At 40.3% G+C, this 27,906-nt stretch overlaps 1 protein-coding gene across 1 annotated transcript; it reads left to right on the top strand.

Moving 5' to 3' along the window:
* The first annotated feature begins 1,079 nt into the window (after positions 1-1,079).
* Positions 1,080-26,205, top strand: LOC118772510 (ran-binding protein 9-like). Its single transcript, XM_036520894.1, has 14 exons — positions 1,080-1,591; positions 11,041-11,152; positions 11,984-12,036; positions 12,734-12,901; positions 13,396-13,418; positions 14,910-15,094; positions 15,732-15,844; positions 16,056-16,164; positions 17,267-17,466; positions 19,524-19,659; positions 20,150-20,268; positions 23,071-23,222; positions 23,687-23,798; positions 25,689-26,205. Exons 1-14 carry the CDS (start codon positions 1,375-1,377, stop codon positions 25,817-25,819), a joined length of 1,830 nt encoding a protein of 609 aa, XP_036376787.1. The 5' UTR covers positions 1,080-1,374; the 3' UTR covers positions 25,820-26,205.
* Positions 26,206-27,906: the final 1,701 nt, after the last annotated feature.

Raw genomic sequence — 27,906 nt, 5'->3', positions numbered from 1 at the left:
TTGTTAAGGCAACATATTCAGCAAATGCCACCCCCGTTCACAGAACTGTAATGGATATCCCTTGAGCAAGACAGTTAACTAAATAAAGCATTGCAAAATAATCCTAAGGTAACTAATAGCACCTAATCTAAATATCAGCACTATAATGCTACAAAAAGCAGCAGTATTTTACTCTGGTTATAGATGGTAATTGCCTGTGTACTTTTACAGAGTTATAATTACAGAAAAATACTTTAAACAATACTTAAAATAATTCAAAGTACTAGCTATTCTACGTTTTTGAAACACAACATTTCATTGTTATAAAAGGAAAATCAAATTGTGTGGTCAGTAAACATGTTTGTGAAACAAAAGTAAAATTTCCCTCTGCTGGTAAAGGGCAGTAACTGGTTTGAGATTACGTCACCAGCACAGTGAGCAATCCTGTATGCAGCTGATTTTACTACACACTGGGTTTCTGGGCTACCTTTTGTGAGGTGTACCTTTATGGCATAAGAAATCTTTGTTAATCGGAAGAGTAATTTCTACAAACGGATAAAGCCTATTGCTAATGGTCCACTATATTCTGGTTACTTATTAAAGTTTTTGTTTTCCTTTTTAATTTCAAAGAATGCAATGAAATGCAGCATACAAATGTAAGGACTGTATTTGTATATTAGTTTGTCTTCTTTCTGTGAAACTCATGATTCCAATTTAGTATTCAGTGATTATGGATATTGTTTTTAAAGGTTATCTGTGGGATATATACTAATGTTTGTTAGGTCAGTGGTAAATTCTGTAAATGGTGGGCCTTGGTGTTTGCATTACTCTATGGCACAGCACCGAATAAAAAGATGTTTTCCATATTTGTCTCTGAATATCATATATTTAATGTAAATAGAACATTATCGTTACTTTCTCTTTGGTGCAGACTGCATGCTTTCTGCTTGCACCTCACAGATGGAATTTAGTACTGTGCTTAAATCTATCGCTTTTGCCTAGCGAGTATTTTTGATCTGAAAACAAGGAACGAGCAGACTTAGCATTGATTAGTTCTGCCTGTGCGCGGAATCAGCCGTGGGGTAGAGTTCTAGTTTGACTGGAGCCTCGCTCCAATCAGATTAGTGGATCACGCACTTGCTAACAACAAACAAAAGCTCTATCGGCCGATGTCAGGCTGTAGCTAGTAATCAAGTTCATTGTGTCGGTCAAATCAGTTGTTTTTTTTTAAACTGTAAACATATTCTTCCTCACGCTGCTGAATATATTGAATTCATTTTAGTCATAGATTATTTATAACGTCGTCTTTCTCTTAAGCTAGTTGGCTAGCTAGCTAGCTTGCTAGTTTGATTTTAATATAGAGCGAGCTAGCTAGCTAAAAACAATCCGATCGCCATGTCCGGGCAGTCTTCAGGCTGTGGGTTTCTGATGTCGGTTGTGGTTCACGGGGACTCGGCTCTCAACGAGCAGGAGAAAGAACTGAACCAACGACTCAGACGGCTTTACCCAGCTGTAAATGAGCAGGAAACCCCGCTCCCCCGATCCTGGAGCCCCAAGGACAAGTTCAGTTACATCGGTCTCTCCCAGAACAATCTTCGAGTACATTATAAAGGTACGAGGAGGAAATATGACGTGGTTTTTAAATATGTTCTAGCTAGTTAGGTTGCCAGCATGCTAAATTGAGCTAGCTTGTTTTCTTTTTTTGAGTAAGATAAAGAGGGAAGCGGTAGCCAACCAACTACCCAGCTAGCTGGCTTTCCTCTGCCATTGAGGCCTTTCCATAAATTAAACGAATCTAGCTAACGTCGGGTTTGACCTCCGTTTCTGTGTGAATGTCCGGAAATAATAATAACGGAGATGTGTCGGTGTTAACTTGTTTTAGACAGTCATACGGTCTAAATAACATTTGGTAGCAGCTGGTAACTACCTAGCTCTGTGATATTTCGCATGGGTTGTTTTTGAGCCAGCTAGCTATCAAGCCAGCTATGTGTGTTAATGTTCCTTTGGCTCGTTAGATAACTACCTAGCTGGCTAGTGATCAAAATGTTCCACCGTGCTAGCAGTAATGAATCTAGCTAGCATGTTAAAACATTTTAACGGGTTGTCTGCGGGCCAGACTTATGTTGGTAGAAATAAAGAGATGGAGGGTAAGCCGACAAGAACGAGAACTAGGCTAGCTTTCCAATAGTGTTCAACTGACTTTTTCGGGAATAACAGACTAACGTTACAATTTTAAATATGAATACAGAGGAACCAAGGAAGGTGTTGATTTTTCGTGTTGAACTTAAGTTCAGAACTATATTGTAAGACGTTGCTCCGTGTAAGCAGAGTCAAAAGCACACGTACGATCTCATGTCGACTAATTTGGAAGCTTGCCGCAGTTCATCAGAACAGTCAAGAGGGCTGCACCTCACTTATTAATTGAGGTCTTTTTAAAACCAAAATAAAATATATGATAAAGTGTTTCCACGTGTCTTTTGGCTGATGAAAAATGCGTTTCAATGATGTCATGTTGGGAATAACGTAACGAGTTAGTTGTCTAGGTGCAATCATCAAAGGGAGTAGCTATCTTGCTGAGTTAACGTTAGCATGTATGTCGAAGTACCCGATGAAATTAGAGACTCATGTTTACAAATATATTTCACTAACACGATGATGATGATGTAGCTACGATAAATGTTAAATTGATAAAAATAAACAACTGCTGTTATAGCTAACGTTAGGCTATGCTTAAAGCCCATGCTACAAAAAGAAAATAGCGATTATGCAGTGGTACAGTAGCTAACCACTGAACGATAGATAGTTAGCGATCTGATGTCGGTAGAACGCTAGCTAAGTAGTTAATTTAGGGTGCGATGAAATGGTAACAGGAAGAACAGTAATGGCTGGATTGAGTCATACAGATGCCATGTGAAAAACTACAGTAACATTAGAACAGAGAGGACCCCTTTGTGTAGTGCAAAACGGTAGGCCAGATGAGCCGTGGGTAGTTCCTCCGGTGTTGTTTCTCATCAGTTGAAGCAATGAAAGATGTTACTCGCTAACTACTGATGATAATTGAAAAACATCTATTCATGTCCTCTGTCTGAGATGTAAAGCCTTTGTGTTTTGTCATTCAAGTAAATCTTGTCATTCAAACGTACTATTCGCTACTTAATGGCCTTGATCGATCCATTTATCTGTTAATTGAACTGCTTCAACATAAACATCATTTCAGCAGTATAGGTCACTGTGTCAACAAATCGGGGAACACTATGGTAGTTAGGAGGGCAGTGCCTAAAATGTAAATAATTCCTGAATAATGCATGTGGTTACATGGGTAATTTGGTAAAATGTAGCTGATGTGAATATAATTAATAGTTCTCTTTAAGGTAGGAAAACACCTTCAGGCAACCCTAGATATTTTTAGACTGGTTTAACTACCACCAGACGCATGCTACTTTTCTTAGTATCACATGTAATAGGGTATGTATTTTGAAACAGCCAAAATCCATTTGTTGTTGCATTTCTTAAGTGTTACACATTTTTTCTCATTTGCTGCACATGCACTTCAACCAATTCCTTTATCAGTTTCTGGATGTATTTTATTATGTGCTTGAACTGTTTCATTTTCCCATCTTGTGGGAATATGGGATTTTGTTACCTCTCTGTCTCTTGTTCACAAACATGTCAGCCAAGTGACCATTCCTTATAAGACACAGTTGTCCCTATTACAGATAATAACCAACTCCCATTATACTGTATCCAGTGTTAGAAAAAATACTCAATATGATATTTCTGTGTGAGCAACACCAGTTTAGTAATCTATTTCTCATAGGAATAATAGTTTTCTAACTGTGAGAGTCTAACTGCTGAGTCATTTTGTGTGAAGATAATGTCATAGCTGAAATTCAAGTGGTAATGGATGGCATGTTAATGGATTTGTGACTTCTGATGTCTTTGAGTTATATGAGAAAAATGTGTCTCCATTTACAAGCTGGGGACCTTATTGTGATTTGCTGTGTACGGTACAGCAGGAAAGCGCACTGTGTAAAATATTGAAACGGGATTACATAGCTATGATAGCAACTTGAGCGTTAAACATTTCACAGCACTTCTTCATCAAGTGATTTCAGAAATTGTCCGGGTGGGCAGTCTCATTTGATTCCTCAGTCACTTTAAAAAGTCAAACAGATGGCCTTTTTCAGCAGAATATCTCAGTATTGGTAATTTTTTGAGATAGATTATTTAGGTGTTAAAACCTGTGGGAACAAAGTAGTATCATACAAGCTAGCTGTCACATTAAAGCTATTCCAATTTTACCACGGATTTTTCAGAAGGTGCAGTCCTTATTCTCAGTATGAATTTTGTTTGACCATGGTCAAGGCAACAAAATAACATGAAATGGAGGCAGTTAAGCCAAAAGATACAACAGAGTCTAGCTACATTGACCAAATTTAGTGGTTTTTAAATTTAAAATGCCTCTGAAGTATGGGTGAAGTTACACTATTAATCTTTAAGCTTATAATCAAAGGTAGCCTTGAGATTTACAGAAAGGTAGCAAGTTAAATAATATCTTAAAAATAAAAGGATATTAAAAGCAGTTTAACTTTCATGGCAGGTGGTGACCTTGACAAGGAAGACATGTAGCCTATCAGTGTTAAAAAAAATTGAGATGGTCATGGCAGACAGCCTGCTCTCACAAAGATGCAAACTCAGCAATTCTGGTAATATTCACTTCAACATCCGTTAATGTGACTTTATTTTATTTGTGACTCAATTGTTGAAGTAGCTGAGATATTTAGCTAAAAGTCTTGGTGTGTCTTCAGGAATGGGTCTGACTCATTTGTTTAAACAGGTTGCCATGAATCATTTAATCCACATGTTAACAAAGGTAGCCTAATGTGGGTTTTGGGCTATGTGTCATCATCACTTGCTAGATTATTATCAGGGTTATACACCACACATATTACACCAGTTTTTGTAACCCTATATTGGGCACTATCACAAAATGATTTGTTTTTACAACACAATGTACATTATTAGTGACATTCAGGCCAAGCCCAACTATTTTCCCCATGCTTTTTTGTGTATAATATAGCATTCATCTGAGCAGTGTTATTTCTTTTTTGTTTCAATACAAAATATGCTATCAACATAAATCCTTTAAAGGAATTAAGTGGAAGTGCTTAGCATTGTATTGGCAGGGCTGTAAAAAATGCAGCTTTTATTTTGTGATCAAATTTCATTTAACTAAAAATGCAGCCCTAGGTCAGGGATGGGCACATGTAATACAGAGCTGGCCTATAAATGTCATTCAGATTGTACTGGAATGTCAAATATTACATGTAAGACATATCCAGAAATCACATTTAAAAGTAAGCGTTTTATCCTGTAGTTGTGTAAACAAAATCATCTCCATTTTTCCATGTAAGCTCTACAGTCTTGCGGTGCTCTTTAACTTTCTGAAACACGGGGGTTTGGTTTTTAAATCAGATCTGTGGTAAAACTGACACTAGCAAATGTATTATATTTAGCAATGGAAGTTCAGAGATAGCCAAATTCAAGAACATTACCTATATGCATCATACAAAACCATGAAGTTGCATGAAACCAAAATTGCAATTGTCATCATTTTGTAACCCCTATACATTTTTTCAATTCAGTTTTTAGAAATCTGCAGCACATTGTTTCCATATCTCTCAAATCTTACAGTGTTCACTTATGATGAGTTATAACAACGATGAACTTGTCACTGAAGTGCAGTTGAAATGTGGTAATCAGGTTCCTGAAGTCATGGGCTTACTTGGGGGCCACAATAATAATAATAATAATCGTATACCTTATTTATCCCCCATGGGGAAATTCATCCTCTGCATTTGACCCATCCTACACACACAGTGATCAGTGAGCACACACACACCAGGAGCCCACCAGGGGCACGTACACACCAGGAGCGAGGTGCAGTGGGCAGCCGCAGTGCAGCGCCTGGAGACCAACTCCAGTTCTTTTGCCAGTGGTTTGGTCAAGGGCACTGACAGGAGTATTAACCCTAAATATGCATGTGTTTTGATGGTGGGAGGAAACCGGAGCACCCAGCCGAAACCCACGCAAACACGGGGAGAACATGCAAACTCCTCACCTTCAGAGCCCATCAATATCCCAGGCATTGTCACATGTCAACAATTAGGGCTGTACATTCTTATGCAAATAAATGCTTCAATAACATTGCAATCTGCAGTATTAATCCAGGATCACTGCAGTGATGAAAGAAACGCTCCAGAGTTCAAACATGGCCAAGTTTGGTACTTTGACAGATAGGTGGAGGAGGTTTAACTGTGAAACTCCTGCTCACTGAAGAGGTTTATGTTGTCTCTAGGCTCAGGAGTGTCCTGCACAAGCAGTTCATTCTTGTGCCAGTGTTCGGCTGACAGTAATAATACATGAGCACCACTTAACCAAAGCTGAGTCTTCCCTCCCTTCCTGGGCAGACTGATTGGAATCTGAGACTCGCTGAAGAAGCCAAATACTGCGGCATCTGCTCCTCGTCCCCTCCCCAGTCTTACCTCATCCATCACCTCTTCCTCGTTGCCTTCTTTATTGTGGTTTTGTGTCTGCTCCGCCACCATTTTCACCCTCACTCCTGCCTACTTTCTTCATTCTTTTGTCCATTACTGTTTTTCTTCAGCTTGCTCTGCCAAATGTTCTGCTCTTTCGTTTATTCTCCTCCTGCTCCTCCTCTTTCCCTGTTTCCAACTCCTTTTTTATCCTCTATTTCCCTTTTGTCTTCCCATCCAATTCAAAATCATATTTTGAATTTTTCAAAAAACCTACTTTTGCGAACTAGCCCTAGACCGTGGATCCTATCACCAAATTTGGTCCGTATCATCTACAGAGGGTCCTGACCAAAAGTTATTCAAAGAATTTCGCTAGGGCAAACGATACGACCGCTGTTGTCCAATGAAATTCCATGGTGAAGACACCAAAACAGGAAGTGTGTCATATCTCAGCAGTGCTTTGTTGGAGTGATGCCAAACTTGGTACACTTTGTTGGCATTTGCAATACTGGGAATTCACCAAGTTTCATGAAAGGCCACTTGGGGGCGCTATACCATTAAAAAATACATTTAAATACCCAATATTCTGGCATGAAAGCAGATATTTCAACTAAATTTCTTGTGCTTCATCAACGTTAAGGATCCTAACTGGGAACTTATGAAACCTCCACATCATCCATTTTGTGTTTCATCCATCTTTGATTTTGTCAAAAACAAATTTAACTATCTCCTCCTAGAGTCATGGCACAATGATGTTTTGGACCATTGTCTTTAAGAGTTGTTAAAGGATAGTTGCCAGGTTGAAAAATATGGCTGCAGTGTACCCACAAATCTTCCCTTGAAGGTGCCATAAAGGAAGAGTGACCATATCTCTGCAATGCTTTTGTTCATTGGTATAAAACTCGGTACACATGCTTACCATGTGACTTGAGTGACACACATCAAGTTGAGTGAAATTTGAGCACCTTGGGGTGCTATAATGAAAAACAGGTTTAAACACCCATGCGTGTATGTATTTAGATTTTAATGACATTTTGTTCCAATGGACATCACAAGGCACAGACCACACAAAGAAAAGCAGATATTGCGACCAATTTTTTGTAAATCATTACATCATTACATGTCAGGTCCTAACTGGGAAGTGAACACATAGTCCAATGTCCAAATGACATGGCTGCTGAGATACAATCAGATTGTAGCAATTAAAACAGGCACATCTCCTGCATCTTTTGACCTACTGCCACAACTAATACACTAATTAGTGTTGAAGAAACACTTGGACTTTCCATATTGGCCTGAATGTAAGACAGGGTTTTTTTTTTTCTACTTCAGAAATTATATCTGAAAAGTGGGGTTGTCTTACATGGGAGGACGAGACTTTTTAATGTCATTATACATTAAGAACAGCAGATTTATCTGAGATTGTTCAGTGGTTTTAGAAATCCCAGTAGGCTATTTTTATTTTCATTTCATTCCTTTGAAAATGTGATTACATTTTATTTTTTATTTAAATGTGGCAATTACATCTAAAAGATGTAGAAAATATATCAGCGTATGTTGTTTTATTCAGTGTGTTTTATTAAATTGATATCAGACTCAGATTCAGATTTCCTTTTTTGTCAGTTTATCGTGCACTTGCATACAATTAAGAGTGAAATGCCATTTCTCCTATACCAACAGTGTTCATAAATTAGAAAGAGAATTAAAACAACATATATCTATATACAATACACTCAATTTTGTAAACATTTGGAGAGGAATAGCAGTATGTACTGACAATAAATTATCTTTTTTTCTGTACAAAAAGTGCTAGGTGCAGCATGAAAAGGATTGCACTAGTGGAGAGAAGTGTCTGTCTGGTCCTATGTTGGGATTAATCAGTGGGGGGGAGTGTTCATGATCCTCACAGCCTGGGGTATAAGGCTGTTTATATGCCTGGTGGTATCAAATGAAATGATTTCTTTAAATAAATAAGATTTGATCCTCAAAAAGTCTTTCTCTTAGGGACATTTTATTATATTCAGCTAATATGGTATGTTATCTGCCATTTCTCCTACGATTTTGAATTTTTTCAAGTACCCAAAAATTGCACTCCTCCAACAGCGTTGGCACTTCTTATTGCAATGTCCCAAGAAGGCACACTGCATTTTATGGCACTGCTTATGTTTAAGCTTGACATATATGTAGTGGGGGTCAGTATGGTGGTGCAAATGGGTAGCACTACTGCCTAACAGTATGGAGGTTTCAAGTTCGGGGTGTGTCTGCGTTCAGTTTGTACCTTGTCCCTGTGTTCATGTGGCTTTCCTCTGGGTATTCTGACCACAGTCCAAACACATTTGGGTAATGTCAATTGGACATGCTATATTGCCCATAGGTGTAAGTGTAAGAGTGGATGTCAATGTGTCTGTTCACCCTGTGATGGACTGGTGTCTTGTTCAGGGGTTATTCTGATTAGTTGTCTGCCCGGTGGTCCTGTGGTGCTTGGCCCCTTCATTGCTGCTTGCAGCTATATTTATTATTATTATTATTGTTGTTGTTGTTGTTTGTATTATGTGTAAGGTTACATGAGGCTGTAGTAAACCACACAGCACTTCTTATTAAAAGAGCAAAAAATATACAAAAATGCATTAAATTTAAATGTATTCCAAAGCAATTTGTTTGAACTGTAGTTTAAGTAGGCTTCACATACAAACAGGTGTAGGAATACAAATTGCTGTGGCAACTCCTTTAATATTACGAAAAACTTGAACAAATCAAGTGCACAGCAATATATTATCAACTACTAGTAAGTAGATTTCTATTCATGAGTTCAAAAGTAATAAGAGAATTCCAAAGAGAGCGGGGCACAAACTAACGCGGGGCACATTGTAACATTGCTAGTTTCTAAAGTTACAAACACAGTAGTATGACGATACTTCTTTTATTTGTTGCCATATCAAGATGGTAGCAAGCAGAAGTGACTAGCTAGGTTTAAATTCCAGTTGCGCTGAGGGGGAACATAGCAATGCTGTGTTACAGTTTGCCCCGGTTTGAAGAAACGTGAAGCGAAATACAAGTCTGTGCAGCACGGTGTATTTTACACAGTTCCTTTTTATGAACATTATTTATTACAGCATGAGGAACAGGCCGCGAGCAACAAACAGAGGAGGTCATGTTGCATTGCATCGCCTACGCCTTCTTTGCGCGTAAATAACGAAAAAAGTATATGCACCTGTTAAACGAGCACATTACGGTAACATCGCTGTGAAAAAAGAAATATAATTTCAACCATAAGTGTATTTACAAAAACACAAGAAAAACAACAAGTGTTTGTGTACCGTTCTCCCCGTCTAACTCATAGAATGCTGGGAGACAAAAATATGCGGACTACTGGATATCTTTGTAGAACTGTTTATTTACTAGCCTAATTAATTTTTCTGCATTTTGGCTATGGGCTTAAAATTGCATTATCACATATTTATAATTCATAAAAACATCAGACTATGGAATCTGGATCGGTACGTGGATCGGTAACGTCAGTCCGATATCCGGTGAGTGAATTACGTCAGTATCGGCATCCGATACCGATATTGGATCGGATCGGTCCCAACTCTAATTTTAGTATGTGACGTTGAAGGTATTGTAATGGAATCCAGTCTCTTGCAGTCTCACTGTGTACAGGTTGTGCTTTCCCCTCTTGCCCATGTTCATTTTCCATTTTTCCCTGACTATAGGCAGACAATGATGGAGTGTTATGAACTTTGCCACATGATGGCTCCAGACACGGATAGCAGTAGAATGATGACTTACCCAAAAGGATACCATCTGAGGTTGGCTGTGTGCTTCCAGAGGCGTATGCTCCTCTGAGCAGATGCCTCATTAATGGTTCAACACTCCATTCAACACTCTGAATACTTTTTTCCAGGGAAATCGGGAAGAACAAAACAAAAAAAAAAAAAAAACAACAAATCATTCAAAACGATTAATCAGCCTTGTGGTTTGTTTAATTGTCTTGGTTTTTCTGCTCAGTGATGTATTTCATTTGTTCTGCACATCCTGATGAAACAGCAAGAGGAAGCCATAATTGTTACAATACTTTAATATTGAGGGACTGCACTGCTTTGATTGCTTGCCCAGGCCACTGAGCATCTTGACAACTGATTGGACGAGGGGCCTACTGTATGTTTTTCCTCTCTTGCCTAGGAAAAAGAAGAGGGGAAATACTTTTTTTTCCCTAAAGTGGTATAAACCTTTTGAAGCTCTCCATGTGTTTCTCTGCCAGAGTGAAATGTTTAACCACTTCACCTGCAGACCTGAAAATAGCCCTTCAGTCACATTTGACCTGAAGTACACGTGGTCCTCTGTCATGCTGATAGGATGTATGTCAGCTTATAATCTGCATGAATCAGACCGGTGTGTTTATGTAACATATAACTTTTATTTTTTTGCAAATGTGTACGTGGCAGTCATACTAGCTGGATGTAATTTGAGGTCAGGAATATTGGATTCCAGCGGTATGCACCTCACACCATTCTCTTTCACCCAGGTCACGGGAAGACCCCAAAAGATGCCGCCTCAGTACGAGCAACACACCCCATCCCAGCAGCCTGTGGGGTTTACTACTTTGAAGTGAAGATTATTAGCAAAGGAAGGGATGGGTGAGACAAACCTCCGTCATGGTTCATACAGGATACAATTATATATATACCAATTTACTTGACAGTGTTAGAATTAGAAGCAGAAAGAAAGAAAGGAGATTTAAAGAAGTTGCTGTTTATAGTTAAGTATACAGTGCTTAAGTACATGGTTTATAGTATGCAGTAAAATGTATTGTGTTAAGAAGATAAAAAATGTGGATACTCAGATGTGAAAAAGTAGCAGTATGTGTTTTATGTGTTAGAATCTTCAAAATATGAAACTGAGAAATTAAACTAGAGGAAGTGTTGAAAATGAAACCTGTAGCATGAGGTCGGCCTTAGGCACCTCAACGGTTACCACTGGTGGCGTGTGTCAGTTTTTTCATTCATCTCAGATGTGTGTTATACAGAAGCAGTTTCTGAGGTAGACACAGATTCTGCTAAACTAATTGTAAACAAACTGCTAACTAGGTGTGTCTGTGATATAGTTGTATTCATGACAAATCAATCTCAATGTCAATATCAATCTGGCCACATGGAGTTGCAGCAATTACTACTATAAGGGAGAACAAAATGGAAGGTGAAACGGGATCGGGTTGGGCTGTAGCTATTTCAGCAGGTTTACCATGGCAGATTAGAAGATGATTAATTGAATTACAGGCTCAATCTATCCACATCTGAGCATGCAAATTTCACACTGTAATGACAAACTTTTTCTGTGATTTAATACAGCACACAGCCCATCATTCTCCAAGAACAATCAAGCGGACATCTGGTGATTGACAGCTAGACACAAGCAAACAAAAGCTGTTGTGATCTGTGATAATAAAGTTCTCTTTGTGTCATTTTCAGGTATATGGGAATCGGCCTCTCGGCTCAAGGGGTCAATATGAACCGGCTCCCAGGTAATACTGCATTGTGAAAGGCTGCTCTCTGAGCGCGTTGTCTTCTGCTGGGTACGTCTTACTCTTTCTGTGTGCCTTACTGTGATCTGTTTGCTGGAGCTGTCAAGGTGACAACTCTGAAGAATACAGAGGCAGTGCCCCACCTAGGATAGGAAACTGTTTCTCCTTTCAGGTCCAGAATCTAGTAATCTGAATAGCATTTCTAAGGCTCCTCAGTGTCTGTGTATGTCAAGGCTCGTTATCAGTTTATTAACACAGCCCTGCTTTATGAATTGTAAACCTTATTACAGCAGGTTAACAATCCAGTCTCCTGTGAGCCGCTGTGACCCTGGGGGATGAGTTTCCCACCCCACTACTCAGACAGTGTACATTCTTAATCAAACTGCTTGATTAGCACACTAGGGTCCTAAGGGTAGCATTCAGATCAGGCCTACTCGTTTGACAAAGCATTTTCATCTGAATGTGCATGCACACGTGTGTCGCTGATTTGAAATTCTTTCATCGTGTAACTTACTACAGGTTTCAAAACCATGTGAAGTACATGACATGTTATCAGTGCAGTGCAACATGAATCCTATTTGCTCCAGCAAAAAAGGAGGCAGGTTTATAATTCAGTTTAGTTATATAGTTATAGTTCAGTTTATAATTCTTTGCTGCTTGGGACTTCTAGGTGCTAAATTATGTGTCACCCCGCCAGGTTGGGACAAGCACTCGTATGGTTACCATGGAGACGACGGCCACTCGTTCTGCTCCTCAGGCACCGGGCAGCCCTACGGCCCCACGTTCACCACCGGTGATGTCATTGGCTGCTGCGTCAACCTCATCAACAACACCTGCTTCTACACAAAGAATGGTCACAGTCTAGGTAGTGTAGCCACGTCTGCTAATTCTGCACACACACGGTCACGTCTAGGAAACGGCCACAAACATACAGGCAGTCAAATACACAGCCAGGGTTATATGCACACATTTGCAAACGATGATCATGGTATCAGAATCACCAACACATCCGCAACTTCTTATCAAAATCCAAATGGCTAGCAGAATTTCTCTTAGGAAAAATGTCAGAATGACTGCTATCACTAATAGAATTTACTGTAAAATGTTACTCTCATCAATTTGTTTACATGTAGTTTTGATAAAAACAAGGCTTGCATGTCACCTTCCACGTACAGCAGGTTAAATGTAGACATGATTGACATTGCCAAGGGGGCCACAGCTAGAAGAGTTTATTTCTAGAGGGGGGCTTTGAGCTTGGAAATTGTTGGAATCTTATTTGTAAATAATCAGTCATACTAATTAGTCAATTAATTTTCTAAGACAAGGAAAATGACACATTGTTTTCCCCTTGTGTTCTAGGTATTGCTTTTACAGATTTACCGGTAAGTCTTGCCTTCTATCCTGCTGTTTGAATCATGTGTTCATTGTTTAAAACACAGGCTCAGCCGAGCATCTACCACCAATGTCAAACTTGCACAGTGCAGCGAGTCACTCCAGGTGCACGTATTCTTTCATTTACTCTTAATTGATTTTGTGTGAAATGGAAGAAGAGGCTCCCTTCGTCTCAGGGCCATACTGATGCATTAGTTGTCATCCCATCAGCCAGTGCTGCTTGGTGGGAAAACAAAATGACTAGGCAAAAAAAGAATAATCTACTCAAATGAAAATGCCACTGAAGTTTTTGGCTTGATTCACTGCCAGTGTGTGTCACCGTGTCCTTGTGCTAAATCTGGGATTACAGCACCGGCTCTGTTTCATTGGAAAGCACAGGAATGCATTTGCTGCAAAAGCGTGTGTATTACAGCAATAATGTGAGCTTTGAGCTGTGGTAGGTGCAAGTACTTGAGTTACACAACTCAGCACCACATAAAGGGCACCTGTGAAATATTATCAGTAGTTTACCTTACACTCATCTTTTACCATTTATATAGAACTGGAGCTTTTACATTTATTTTCAGTTCTCACTGTTCTCACTAATTTCCATCACAAAATCATTATTATTTTCAAGACAGCTGGTAGCTTATTTACACATGTTTTGAATCTCTGAGTGAACAAACTCAAGAGCAGGGGGACAGTTGTTGTTAACCTCTTCTGTACTAGACCAGCAAGCTTGTAAAAACTTCATGCTAGCTACTATCTCTAGCAGAAAGAATAATCTTGGTCTGTATTTTGTTTAGCTAAATGACACAGCTAATAAGACAAGACAAATAGTTTAGTTAGCTTAGCACACTAGCTAGGTGGTACCCACTATCCCTCCAGAGATTGAATTTCGTGAATTTGTTCCTATCTCCTCAACTAAGCTGATCAGTTTGTTCTCATTCTAATGTCCTGAAATTGTGGCCATAACTGCAGTTAAAAAGTGTCTTCTGGCCCTCCTTGTTTCTCATTTCCATACTCTTTTGTGGATGGCCCCTGCACTGTAATTGGCTCAAATGCTCTCACTGATGACTGATGCCAATTCTATATGTTGAAGCTGGACCAATGACTATTACCGGTGGGCGACACACTGCGGTGATTACAGGCGATACTCGGCCACCAACGGTTTTTGACCAACTATTGAGTGTATGTCGTTAGCTTATGATGTGTCCAAAGCAGTGCTACTTTTAAATGGCATGCCTACAGCAAATGATTGAAAGGCACATTAGTCTCTCTGCTAAGTGAAGCAGTTGATTGGTTACAGTGATACACGTGCAACTTAATGTAAAGTGTTTCCAAGAATTGAGTCAGAAGTTCCGCTGCCTGTCATAAGACAGAACTCTGCAGAGATCTGTGCATCTGATGTTTACCTCTCCGAAAACCCCTACCCCAGCAAAGAAGAGGTCCCAAAATGCAAAGACATGTTCTCACTGCTCTGCTGCTCAATCTCTTGACAGCCCAACCTCTACCCCACTGTGGGCCTGCAGACACCAGGAGAGGTCGTGGATGCCAATTTTGGCCAGCATCCGTTTGTCTTCGACATCGAGGACTACATGCACGAGTGGCGGACGAAGATCCAGGCGCAGATTGACAGGTTCCCCATCGGAGAACGTGAGGGCGAGTGGCAAACTATGATCCAGAAGTAAGTCCTATCATCTGTGCGCTCACGAATGCAAAGGTTGGTCAACACGCACATAGACGTACTGGACATCAATACTCTGTGTTGGCTTGATAAGAAGGGGTGCATAGTTGCTGAAAATGAAATATGGCATTGCTGTTATGTGTTAGTCTAAAAAAATGTGTACCTTCCTGTACCCGATCACAGTCAGCTCAGCTGTTAACCCTGAGACCCAGTTGTTGTGTAACAGTAACTAAACTGTGTTTTTGGAAGAGGGCAGCAACAAATTATTTGCATATTTCAACCCCCCCGGATGTCATGAGTATCTATAGAAAAGCTTTTGGTGCTGCAAAATAGACTATTGTACAGCGCATAACATATTTTTTTAAATGTATTTTATTTTAATTTTTCTTTCTCTTGAAATGAGGGTGTTTTAGACTGATGTTGTTAAATGTGTTCATGCAAATGCATCCTTACGCAGATTCTGTTTTCGCATTGGCTGGAGAGGGCATGTGTGTGTAAATGTGTTGCATGCTTGTTTCTGCAGATACAACCTGTTCCATTGCTTTTACCGTAGCTCCGTTCTGTTACTCAGTGTTGAGCTGCTTATCTGGGGAAATGATTCCTTCTCTAAGGCATGTGCTCGCCTTCCTCCCAACAGAATGGTCGCCTCGTACCTGGTCCACCACGGCTACTGCGCCACCGCCGAGGCTTTTGCTAAGTCCACAGACCAGGCGGTGCACGAGGAGCTGGCTTCCATCAAAAACAGACAAAGTGAGCGGGAACGGCGTGCAAGTGTGTGAGGGACAGAGCAATGTGATGGCAGGCTTCATCTCTGTTCCGTGTTTCACTCTAACCCATGACACAGAGATGTTTGTTGTGTTCTGCCCTGTCACGGTGCTACCTCTAGCATCTCTTAAAACACACGTGATGAATGCTCCTGTCAGCTGTCCTCCACATGACATTCTGTTTGTCTTGCCTGCAGAGATCCAGAAGCTGGTCTTGGCTGGAAGAATGGGGGAAGCCATTGAGACAACACAGCAGCTTTACCCTAGTCTACTAGAAAGAAATCCTGACCTCTTATTTATGTTAAAGTAAGTCACCTGTCAGTTAAGGGAAAGGGGAAGGGGCATAGTCGGGTATATCCGCATCTGAAGCGGGTGGGAGGGATGTGGTCTCTCCCATTTCACTGCAGGGAGTTACTGAAATTCCCACACAGGCCTAGCTTGATTTATTGCACAGCAGTGTGATCTAGAGGTTGGAGAGCCATACTTGGGGCAGCTGCAGGACTGAATCCTTTTTTAGACACCACTCTACAATTGAGTGAAATGCTCAGATGGCACTCAGATGCTGTTTTGCTGAGAAAATGCTTGTTAGACAGGGAAAACCCTGTAAAAGTCTTGGATCCTGTTTTTCTTTCAGTGTTATTAAGAGGTGAGTTTCTTGGCCTCGGTTTCCATTTATGTTGCTTTTGTAAAGACTCCTTTGAGCATTTTATTTCCTCTCACTTTTATAAAAGAAATGGGTGGTGCTCTTTTAACCAATATTGAAGTAGCCTGGAGAAAAGCAATGGGCTGTTTGGAATCAAATTTGTCAGCCTTACATTTTCCCAGTACATATTTTCCAGGAGCTTAACACCTACAAAGATACAAAGGATCCCTGGTTACCAGATGCATCTCGGCTGATCCTTCAAAACCCTTCCATTTCTGAGACTGTATTGAGCAACTGTAAATGCAGACTCTAATAATAATACTCAGTCATAACCTTCATGTTTTGAAGATAAAAATAGCTCTCTTAACAAAACAGTTAATAGAGGTCATTGCCCTCTAGTGAATGGAGTAGTGTAAGTACCTTGTTTGAAGGCCCGTTTCCAGGGTTTACTGAAGCTATAGTTGGTTACAGGTCCTCTGAATTGACTGTGTGCTGCTTTGCAAAGAGTCCTTATCTTGCAGTCTGCTGAACCACTCCTTACAGCTTGCTTTTCCCTGTGGAGTCCTTTCATTCATGAACAGTGGAGCAAAATGCTCACTGACAAGCAATATTGGATTCCCACATAAAACACGTATACTGTACCAGGTAATGTCTATAGATGTGCAACCGTGTCTGGGGAGGGCTTGCAGATATTGCTACTTTTATCAGAGAAGAAGATGTGTCTGGGCAGAGCGATATAAGCGCCCACTGCGTCGTTCTCCTCAGGGTGCGACAGTTTATAGAGATGGTGAATGGCACAGACAGCGAGGTGCGGTGCCTAGGCGGGCGCAGCCCGAAGTCCCAGGACAGCTACCCTGGCAGCCCTCGGCCCTTCGGCAGCCCCACCCTGAGCCCCAGCCACAGCACCAGCATCCACAGCCTGTCCTCTTCCGCCAAGCTCAGCAGCTCCCACTCCTACCAGCCAGGTACCTCTCCACACCGCGACATGCGGGTCACCCGCCTGCAAGTCACACGGAACAACAGTGAGGGTCGGACACATGCACACCTACTCAATTCCACAAGATACAACGCTGCACATAGATCTACAGAAGTGGGGTCAGTTCCATATGCAGAATCGGGGTCAGTTCCATTTTGGTTCAGTCAATCAAATTAACTAAATTGAAATGGAATTTACCCCAGCAGCAACATGTACATCCGTGCATCCATGCACACGGACAAATATACAAGAGCACACACAGGCACACATTCATATTCTGTCACATAAGTATGTATGTGCAAATACACATATGTACATGCTCCTCCAGACATACTCTCATGAGCACTCCTACAGAGACCCCAATGCATTGAGACACAATGTAGCCAGAAAGCTTCCTCATAGGATGACAGATTTGTATGCATTAGTCAGGCTGGCAGCTGTTGTCAGCTGGCTACTCTCAAAAGCAGCGGTTTTCAACGTTTTTGGGGCTAAGGCACATCAAAGATCAAACCTCAAGGCAACCATCAAGGCACACCAACTTAAAGTGAAGAATGTCAAAGGTTGGTGAAGAATGTCACACACATTATGATAGACTATAATGTCATTGGTGAGATTTGACCCTATATTGCACTACAGCAGACTGTCAAGTAATTATCAAGCAGATAGTTAAATCAGACAAGCAATCGTATAATTTATTAAAAATTCACTAAAGTGCATCGGTGCAAGAACTTGTCCGACATAGTGCAGCATCATGAACAGCAACGCTGTTGCGCGTATGCTAAAACCGGTGCGATTAGAAAACTAGATTGGAAAAATTCTAGCTAATTTTAGCTTTGAGGAACCAGCGATTTAACGTTTAAAAAATACAGCAAATGCTAACTGAAAATTATGAGAAGCTTAGTAACGCTAATGAAAACAATCCATGTAACGTAACACACGCGCGCTACATAACATAAAACCAAGTTACGTGCGAAAGGATTAATAACACAATATAAAACATCAGTCTTTTCACAGAGTATAAGTACACACACACACACACACACACACACCTGTATAAAAACGCATCGGGTTCCTCAAATTTCCACGGCACACTTCACTTTGCCTCACGGCACACTGGTTGAGAACCACTGCTCTAGTACATTGTCAGAGTAGCTTCACTCCTTTCCCTGTTCAGCATTCCTCAGAGCACTGCCAAGAGAAGCATCAGGCCACATAGCATGCTACCAGGGAGAGCATGTTTCTGCTGAAATCACCTGATTGATGAAGGGTTTATGATGAGAATAATGAGAAAAACAACACTGGTGCAACAAAGTGATGTATGAAGTAGTGTAGTGTGCAACTGCTGCCTTTCACAACTAAGAACTGTGTAGTAATGTGAAAACCGAAATAGTTTTCTAACTGTCCACTAATAACACTGTAGATCCATATAATGTAGTAAATTCCCAGACAATGTGATATTACCATAAATGATTAAATCACTACCAAATTATCATTTAAGAAATGTCAGAAAAGATCATTTTGGATGATTTTTAGAGAGTAGTAATAATGTTATCAGTTAAAATGATTTTGTTATTGAATGCAAAGCGGTGTTCAACATATAAAGTAATAACTGCTTGGTAACTCAATAAGTGATTCTACTGTCGGGTTTTATTACATTATCAGTGAAAAATATGATGGGTTTTTATGTTATACAGTTTTGCAACAATCCTTGCTTTCCATAGTGAGCTAAAGTTCTTGGGCATTGTCATCAGACAGAAATAGAGGGGAACATTGCAGGGCATTTAGCCAGCAACGTGAGCCTTTGAGAAATAAGATGGAATGAAAACCAGCCTCAAGGAAATGAAGTGTTTGGCAACAATTACATAGGCATTGCATGTGCATTGCCTATGCATCGTATTTAAATATGTTCGTACTGAGCAATTTCTTGCCATGCACACATTGGTACATAATTTCTGTAGTCTCTAAAAGGGACACTGAGACTTGCTGCGAAATGGCACTCATCCTTGTAGTACGTTTTCTCAGTTTGCCATACTGCCTCCTCTCTAGGCTTTGACAGCAGCTGCAGCAACGGAGTGATGTCCAGCAAGCCCCACTGTCACAAGCAGTCCCCTCCCACCCTCTCCAAGACTGAGCTCAACAGTTTAAATTGCACCAGGAGCCAGCAGGCCAACAGCTGCCCCAGGTGACCGGGTGGGGCGCACAATTCGGCCACTCGGACAAAGGGTTATGAGACACAGCGTCATGCACAGAGCACCACACAAAGTACTGGAGTGTATAGAGTCTCCCTCAGTCACTAAAGCAAGTGAAAGACTGAAAGGTTTTAAAAACAAGCTTAAAATCTTTTTCTGATCAGCATTAACATTTTTAGACAAAATTTGGTTCTGGTTTTTCCATTTTACACTTAATGACTTCCAGTCTTTGTTACTGAATTCTGACAGTTGAAGGGAGTAGTTGGGAGGTGTAACTTGAACAGCCTGTCTAAGAAGTAGTGTAGTGTTCAGCTGGAGGATTAAAGGCACAAGTACACTTCCACAGTCAGCATTACCACTCGGTTAGGTTCACTGATCTAGCAGAGAGTGATTGTTGTGAGAGTGTTACATTTACACATTACCAGAATACGTCTGTGCATAATGTCTGATCATAATGCTCCTTTGTTGTATGATGCCCAGCAGTGATGTGGATATGGAGATGGATCACTATAGCAATGGCGTGACGGAGTCCTCGTCCAATGGCTTCTTGAATGGCAGCTCTAAACACGGAGCGGAACTGGAGGACTGTGAGGCAGAGATGGGTAAGGTCTTCCCTGGTAGCAGAAAGCTTTCCCACAGTGTAGCCTTTAGCATGTCTGTAAGCATGACATCGGTGACTGTGTATGGCTTATCGTGAGAGAGGACATACAAAAAACACACCATAGAAAATGGAGGCTATTTCATTTACAATCAGAATAAAATCTGGTCTGTGGTTAGTCGAGATGTGCCATCACAACCAATCAAAGCATTTGTCATATAATTTGCAACGTTTTCAGTTCTGCTTGTGTCTGCAGTGGTGATGATGCATGAATGGGCAGCCTATATTCTTAAATGCTGCACGTTTCTCTCAGGAGCTGATCAACATCAATCAGATGACTTCAGTCCCCCTCAAAACATTGGTATAAGTCAATTATAGCCTTAACATCATTTAAACCAATTTAGACCTTAATTTTCATGAAAACCAGGAGACCCTAGACACTGCTAGTCAGGCAGCTGCTGGAAGGAACATATTGAGCCTAATTCAGAACAAAAATTTGTACGTGAGAGCTCTGTGTAGCCAGAGCCTGTCTTTATTCCTGTCAACACACTGCTAGTTTCCCTGAGGTTTCCACAGGGAAAGGTCGTCTTAAAAGCCCTTTCCTTCAGCCATAGCAACACCTATGTGGGTAAGGAAGTTGATCCAGGAGGGGCAGATATCAGATGAAATGCCATGAAGACCTCAAGAAAATGGGAGAGGTTTGAACAGTACTTTTGACTGACAGCCCTCCCCAGTATGTTATGTCTTGGTGAATATGAGGGTGCAGCAAAGGCTCCCTCAGCCTATGTTCTGCTCTGTATGCTCCCTCCACCATGTTATCTTCGGTAATGGGTGGTATTGTTCACAGAGGAAGTGTGCAAATCTGTGCGAAAATGGTAGCGTGCTCCCATTTTCGGTGTCTGAAAGCAGTACTCATCTTTGATCGATGCACCCTTCCCATGATCAGGGTTCCCACAGTCATGTAAATCCTGGAAAAGCCATGGAATTTTAAAATCCCATTTTCCAGGCCTGGAGAAGTCATGTAATTCAGTGAATTCATTGAAAGTTTTGGAAAAGTCATGAAATTTTATTTTATCATGCCAGGGGCATAGGAGATAAAATATACAATAAGATATACTTTATGGAGTCACAAAATCCGATCGCTTACTACTCCCATTAAACAGTGTGGTGACAGAGAGTGAGGGGAGAAAACACATTTTATCCAGTCCTGTTTCGTTCTCCGTGAAGCTTCAGTCTGAGCTCTGCCCTCCAAATCATTCACCACATTCTCAGTAGTGTAAATGAATAGGAAATCTAATTTTGGTTGTCAGACATCGTGGTGATCAAATTCTTCTATTTCTACGATGCGGGCGTCTTCTATCGAAAACATCAGTGGCCAAAGCCTTCTCAGGATTTGTCTGATAACAATGTGACTGACAGTAAATGCTAGCAATCTTAGACAGGGCCAGTAATTCACTTTGCTGGAGAAGTTCTGTTTGCCTAAACAATCGTTTTACTGATGTTTACAAATACAATTTATAGCCTAGGATTTAACTTGTCTTGTAGTGCCATTGCTTTCAAAATAATCTTGATTAGTTGTAGGCTGAGTAAAGATGGGGAAAGGCCCTACGTTATTGCTTATGCAAGATATATGGCTTCAAAACGAGCTGTGCTAGCAAGTAAACCATGCATTTAGCCTATTAGCAAAAAGCTTTGCGCTTTTTAATCTGTGCTAATCCGTGGGCGGCAGTGTAGCATAGTGGTTAAAGAGCAGGACTTGTGACCAAAAGGTTGCTGGTTTGATTTCCCCACTGGGGCACTGCTGTTGTACACCTGGGCAAGGTACTTAACCCACAATTGCCTCAGTAAATATCCAGCTGCATTAATGGATAACATTGTAAAAAGCAACCGATGTAAACCGCTCTGGATAAGAGCGTCTGCTAAATGCCAATAATCTGGGGGCACACCAGGACGGTTAGTTAGCAACAAAACTTTAAAGTCAATGGGCAGTTGGGCATAAAATGTTCACTTAGTATTATAGTAACATTATTTAGTTTCATTGAAACTCAGATGCCTGCTGTAAATTATGAAACATTTTAAAATGAATAAATAAAACAAAATTTATATTATAGTTATTGTTGCTTATATCTGCCAAGGCAAGTAAAAGTGACGTACACTTGCATTTGGTGGTCTCGCTAGCCAGTTTGAGCATGATTCCTCTGTGCTCCTTTAGAAATGCCGGGCAAGTGTTCCTTTAATATTTTATGGCTCAGTAATGAGCAGTGTAGTCTTTGGCTCGAAGCTGAAAAAGATGTTTCACGTGCTAGATGCAAGCTTTGTCAGAAGAGCTTTGATGTTAGCAATATGGGAAAGGCAGCCCTCACTAGTCATGCCAAGGGAATGAAGCACGTCCAGTATGAGAGGATGGTGAGAGATGGCACACTGATTCAGACCTTCATTGCCATACTTTGTTATACCAAAGTGCTTGTAAAGCTCTTTCATTTAATAAAGAGCAATATAATTGCAGTGTCTGTATTTTGAATGTTTGAAATGAATATGAAAATAACTGACATTACGTGAATGGAAAGGTTGTTGTTTAATTGTCGTCTAATAATTAGGCCCGACCTGTGGAGTAAAGTACGCAATTTTGTGTACTTGTAGGTAGTGAAAGGTCATGGAAATTTCATTAAAGGTCATTGAAAAGTCATGGAAAAGTTTTGAAATCTTGTCAGTGAAAATGGGTGGGAACCCTGCATGTTGCGTGTAAGAGTGAGAGTATCCTCTCCTGACTTTTCGCTTGCCCCTCCCTCGCTCTGGGGGCGAGCAGAGGTGGACCTATCCCAGCTGAGGCGGCAGCTGTGCGGTGGCAGCCAAGCGGCCATCGAGCGGATGATCCATTTCGGCCGGGAGCTGCAGAGCATGAGCGAGCACCTGCGCCAGGAGTGCGGCAAGAACTCCGCCAACAAGAAGATGCTGAAGGTGCCTAGCCTCCCTCTGCGGTCCCACCGCACAGAGCTCTGTCTGATTTTACCCACAAATTCACTGCAATTAGTGGAAATTTTTAGAAAATCAGAAAAAAAATGTTTTCATACATTAATGACATGTTATATTTGAAGTACAGTTAATATGCTATAAATGTCATTTCTTCAGAATAAAAATTGTTCAGATTAAAAAGAAATCGGTGAACCTCAGCACCCAGGGGAAGAAAATAATGGAATTTAGAGAAATCAAAATCAAAATTTGTATTGACTAATGAAAGTTTAAATATTTGAAACCAATATAAGTAAAATTCTTGATGTACTGACTTAATTAATAAGTAAATATTTTTAATAAATTAATTTTTATTAAACTTGAACAGCGAGTGAGAGAGTGCAGACAGTAGGGCAGGCTCATTGAAACGTGTGTATCTGTCAGAAAGTCCTCTCTGTCTCCGGTCTCTCTAGGACGCGTTCAGCTTACTGGCATACTCAGATCCGTGGAGCAGTCCAGTCGGTTACCAGCTGGACTCCATACAGAGGGAGCCGGTGTGTTCCACCCTCAACAGTGCAATACTAGGTACGGCACTGAGTCCACGCACTTTTACTGGAGAGAATGTATGATGCCATCATCCATTTGAGTACATCATAATTATAGAAGCCTGGAATTTGTAAAATACATCAGGGGACATTAAATGAATCAGGAGTTTTTGTGTAGTGACCAGTAGGGCTGTGACGGTAATGATTCTTTCTTCCCTCGGTAATAAAGCAACAAATTACTATGATTTAGCGATTTACCCACCCCCCCGCGCTGCCCTCCGACCCCCCCGCGCTGCCCTCCGACCCCCGCGCAACACAAAAAGCCAACCCATAACGTTTGCACATGAACAACTTATTTTTCTGCAAAATTCTCGGGAAGGCTGATTACAACTTAGAAAGTGATTGCACACTTACAATTATTTTACATTTTAACATTTTTACATTTAACATTTTAATATTTTATATTTTAAGTCATATAAATCTTTAGGCTATACAATAATGGCGTTTGAAGCAGCATGAACAGGTAGGCTATATGTAGCCGCATTAAAACAGTTTTAATTATTTTTCAAATCAAATGACAAATAAGAAGATGGTAAGGGAACATTAAGCTACTGGTTTTTAAACATGCAACATAATTGAACATTCATGATGTCGGTAGGCTATCTACTACAATCACTGCTTGTATAAAGTGGTGCAAAAAAATTGAAATGTACTCATTCTTTATTTTAGGAGAAATTCTAGCTAATTTTGGCTTTGAGGAAACAGCGATTTAACTCTAAAAATATAGCAAATGCTAACTGAAATCTATAAGAAACTTAATAACGCAAATGAAAACATAACGAACCATATAAGGTAACAGGCGTGCTACATAGCATAACAAATAAGTTACATGCGAAAGGGTTAAAACGAAATTTGCCGTTCAGCACATCTGCGTTTGCCACGCCTTTCAGTAATTCAGCCAGGTAAATATCTGCGCTGGAATTACAGAAGGAAGTTGTGGTCAGACTTGATAATATGATTAATTTGCGTTACAACATTAACGGGTAAAAGTTTCCAGATTAATTGCAAACGAGTTAACGCGTTAACGTTGACAGCCCTAAAATAAATAAATAATTGGGGTGATGCAGTAATGATATAATGGTAGGCGTCTCATGACCGCGGTATTGCGGTGATGCGGTTATCGTCACAGCCCTAGTGACCAGATGTGGAGCAGTGGATCGATTCATGCTCAGATGTGGTATGTCATTTTCTGCATGCACTGTTGTTAATATACTACAACTGTGACTACGACATACGACATACTATGAGCATATTAGAAGCATTTAATTTTATGTTCTTCTGTACCTTTGCTTTGTCAGTCATTCTGGATGAGTCTACAAGTGACTAACTGTAAAAGCAAATGCTGTGAAATGATAACAAGAGCAGTACTCAATTTTGAATTTTTTACATGTAAATTAAGAAATGTTACGTTAACTTTAAATTGTAAAATGTTTACGCTTATAACCGTACGCTAATGACACATTAAACTACTTGATATTTTCATATACCTACCAAATGAGTTATACAAATATTTAAAACTGGTAATCATCATATTTTAAGATACTACATTAAATATTAAAATGTGATATTTTAAGTTGGTGTTTTAAATGGTAACAGTACAGCTGAAAATAATAATTATGTTAATTGTGTTCTCTCTCTGAGGAATGCAAGTGAGATGATTTCTTCATTAAATCGATGTAGTGGTCTTTTTGATTGCATGCCTGGATTGATTTTCTAAAACATTTGCTTATTTGAATCTCAGCCACGACGAACGTAATTCCTGTTAGGAAGATGGCTAGTGCGACACGCAGCACTGCATGTTTGGGAAAGGTACGACCGACACGGGTTAACCTTGTTTGATGCTCTGCCCCTCCTCCCCCAATTCCAACAGAGACTCACAACCTGCCGAAGCAGCCCCCCCTGGCCCAGGCCCTTGGCCAGGCCTCCCAGTGCTTGTCAATCATGGCCCGCTCCGGCAGCGGATCCTGCGCCTTCGCCGCTGTGGAGGACTTCCTGCACTAGCTATGCAAAAGCTCCAGCTGCCGTGCCGGACTCTTACAACACACGGAGACGGAAAAACCCCTGTGCCAGAGGAACGGACCACCTTGTCTTTTTAATTAATGACATACTGGGGACAGGATCTGATTGTTGCTTAACTTCTGTTTCCAAGTTTACAAGGCATGGTGCAAATTACTATTGCTGTCTTTATAATAATTATCATTATTATTATTATTATTATTTGCCTCTTGCATATAAAATGTATTTGTTCTCATTTTGAAAACTAGTGTGGTGCATGCCACCAATAAATAAAGGCCCCAAAAAAAATGTCACCCTACAAGTCACATGGCATTCCAAGAATCGTTTTGTAGGACCATGTACATATACCTCAAGAATGGTATATGTCTCCGCGAGCGTGTGTGTGTGTGTGTGTGTGTGTGTGTGTGTGTGTGTGTGTGTATAAAATATACATAAATATATATATTTAAAAATTTAACTGATTTATATTAACAAAGTTTAAGATATTGATCTACCAAACAAAAAGGAAAAAAAGACTTCTTTTTGATGGACATCTATAGAGACACTTAGTGTAAAGTACCTCATGGCTGTGGTCCTGGTCAGTAGATTTATTGAGAGACTGAAAATTGATTGATGGAGGAAGATGAAACCTTATGTTATATTGTGTGTTATGTGTGATACTTACATCCAGGGGAGTGCTGAGTCTGATGTATTGTAGGCCTAAACTAATCACTCAAGGGTTTAGGTGCACTGCCTAGACACAGAACATGTCACACATGCTCCTAATGTCAGACATGCCTCTGTATCCCTGCTTTGCTCTTTCAAATTGCTGACCAGCTAACGTCAGGTTTTGAAATTTTTAAGTTCAAATTCCGGAGGTTCTTTACAGTGGAACAGCTCTGTCATGGATGTGAGTATGTGATCTCTAATACGCAACATATCAAAATACTTTTTTTCCTACCATTTTCATCAGCTCGACACTTCTCGGACAGCACAAAGACCAGCAAAAGGTATAAAATGATGTGCGTTTGACCGTTCTTTCATTTTTCTAAGTGTATTTGTGTCAAAGCTTGTCCTTGAAAACTCACAACTCAGGAGCCTGATATCCTTGCTCATCTCTGCTATAGACATATGTGGCCAGGTTTAACCCAAGTAGGAGTACTTTTCATTTGATGCTTTTTCTCCTTTTGCTTTCCACTTGCTTTGACACGCAGCAGACTTCCATTGTGCACCTTGCCATTGTAGAGGGGGGGAAAAAAGACCAAACAGTATTGTTGACACTGTGGGAATTACATCTACAATAAAAACCAAATAACAAGGGAGGTCTAAACTGTGTGTCTTGCATTTTATTTGTGCTTCAGTGAGTACTTATTCTCTAAAAAAGAGAATGGTAGAAGTGTCTGATCATGATTAACCATCCATTAAAGTTTACTTCCATAGATGTGTGATTCTGTGAATCCTTGATGTGTGTTTCTGTTAACCCTTATTTCCCATGCCTTTCTGCATTTCTTCCTGTTTGTGGTTAATACTGACTTGGGATTAGAGAAGTCTGTAAAAACACACATACTGTCCACAAAACATATTCTATGTTTTTTTTTTTTTGCACAATCATGCACTTTGCTCATGTGTAAGCTATGGAGCATTGAGAATGCACAGTTCCCCCTTTAATGGACCCTGTGCTACTGAGTTCGTTCTCCAATATATATTTTTACATTTCCATCAAGCTTACAATGCCTTGATTCGTAATGAGCTGGGTGAAAGATATGTCATGTGACCTTGCATCCGGTAAATGTCAAAGGTAATGATGTCACCTATTACTACTGATCTCACCTGTACTTGTGTCATTTCTCTTATTGGAAAGATGCCATAAAGATATGTCCTTGTGGCTGGCTCAAAGTATTTGATCACATTCAGTAGTAATCTGACAAATCCTCTTTACAATAAGCCTGGTTCTGACTGGAGCAGGTTACTAACCTCTGACCAACAGGGGGCAGCAGTGATTCACTGTAAAATACAAAGGCAAATGTAGGGAAAGCTGTAAATTGTTTTGAACGAAACTCCATGACCACTACATGATTCCAGAAATATTATTA

The sequence above is a fragment of the Megalops cyprinoides genome, chromosome 2 (assembly GCF_013368585.1).
Source record: "Megalops cyprinoides isolate fMegCyp1 chromosome 2, fMegCyp1.pri, whole genome shotgun sequence".
In the NCBI taxonomy this organism is placed as follows: Eukaryota; Metazoa; Chordata; class Actinopteri; order Elopiformes; family Megalopidae; genus Megalops; species Megalops cyprinoides.
This window is presented reverse-complemented; position numbering and strand designations above follow the sequence as displayed.

Coding starts and splice junctions, on each gene's coding strand:
- LOC118772510 (XM_036520894.1), top strand. CDS start 1,375: ATGTCCGGGCAGTCTTCAGGCTGTGGGTTTCTGATGTCGGTTGTGGTT. Junction 13,419..14,909: donor TTGCTTTTACAGATTTACCG/GTAAGTCTTGCC, acceptor ATCTCTTGACAG/CCCAACCTCTACCCCACTGT. Junction 15,845..16,055: donor TTCCATCAAAAACAGACAAA/GTGAGCGGGAAC, acceptor TCTTGCCTGCAG/AGATCCAGAAGCTGGTCTTG.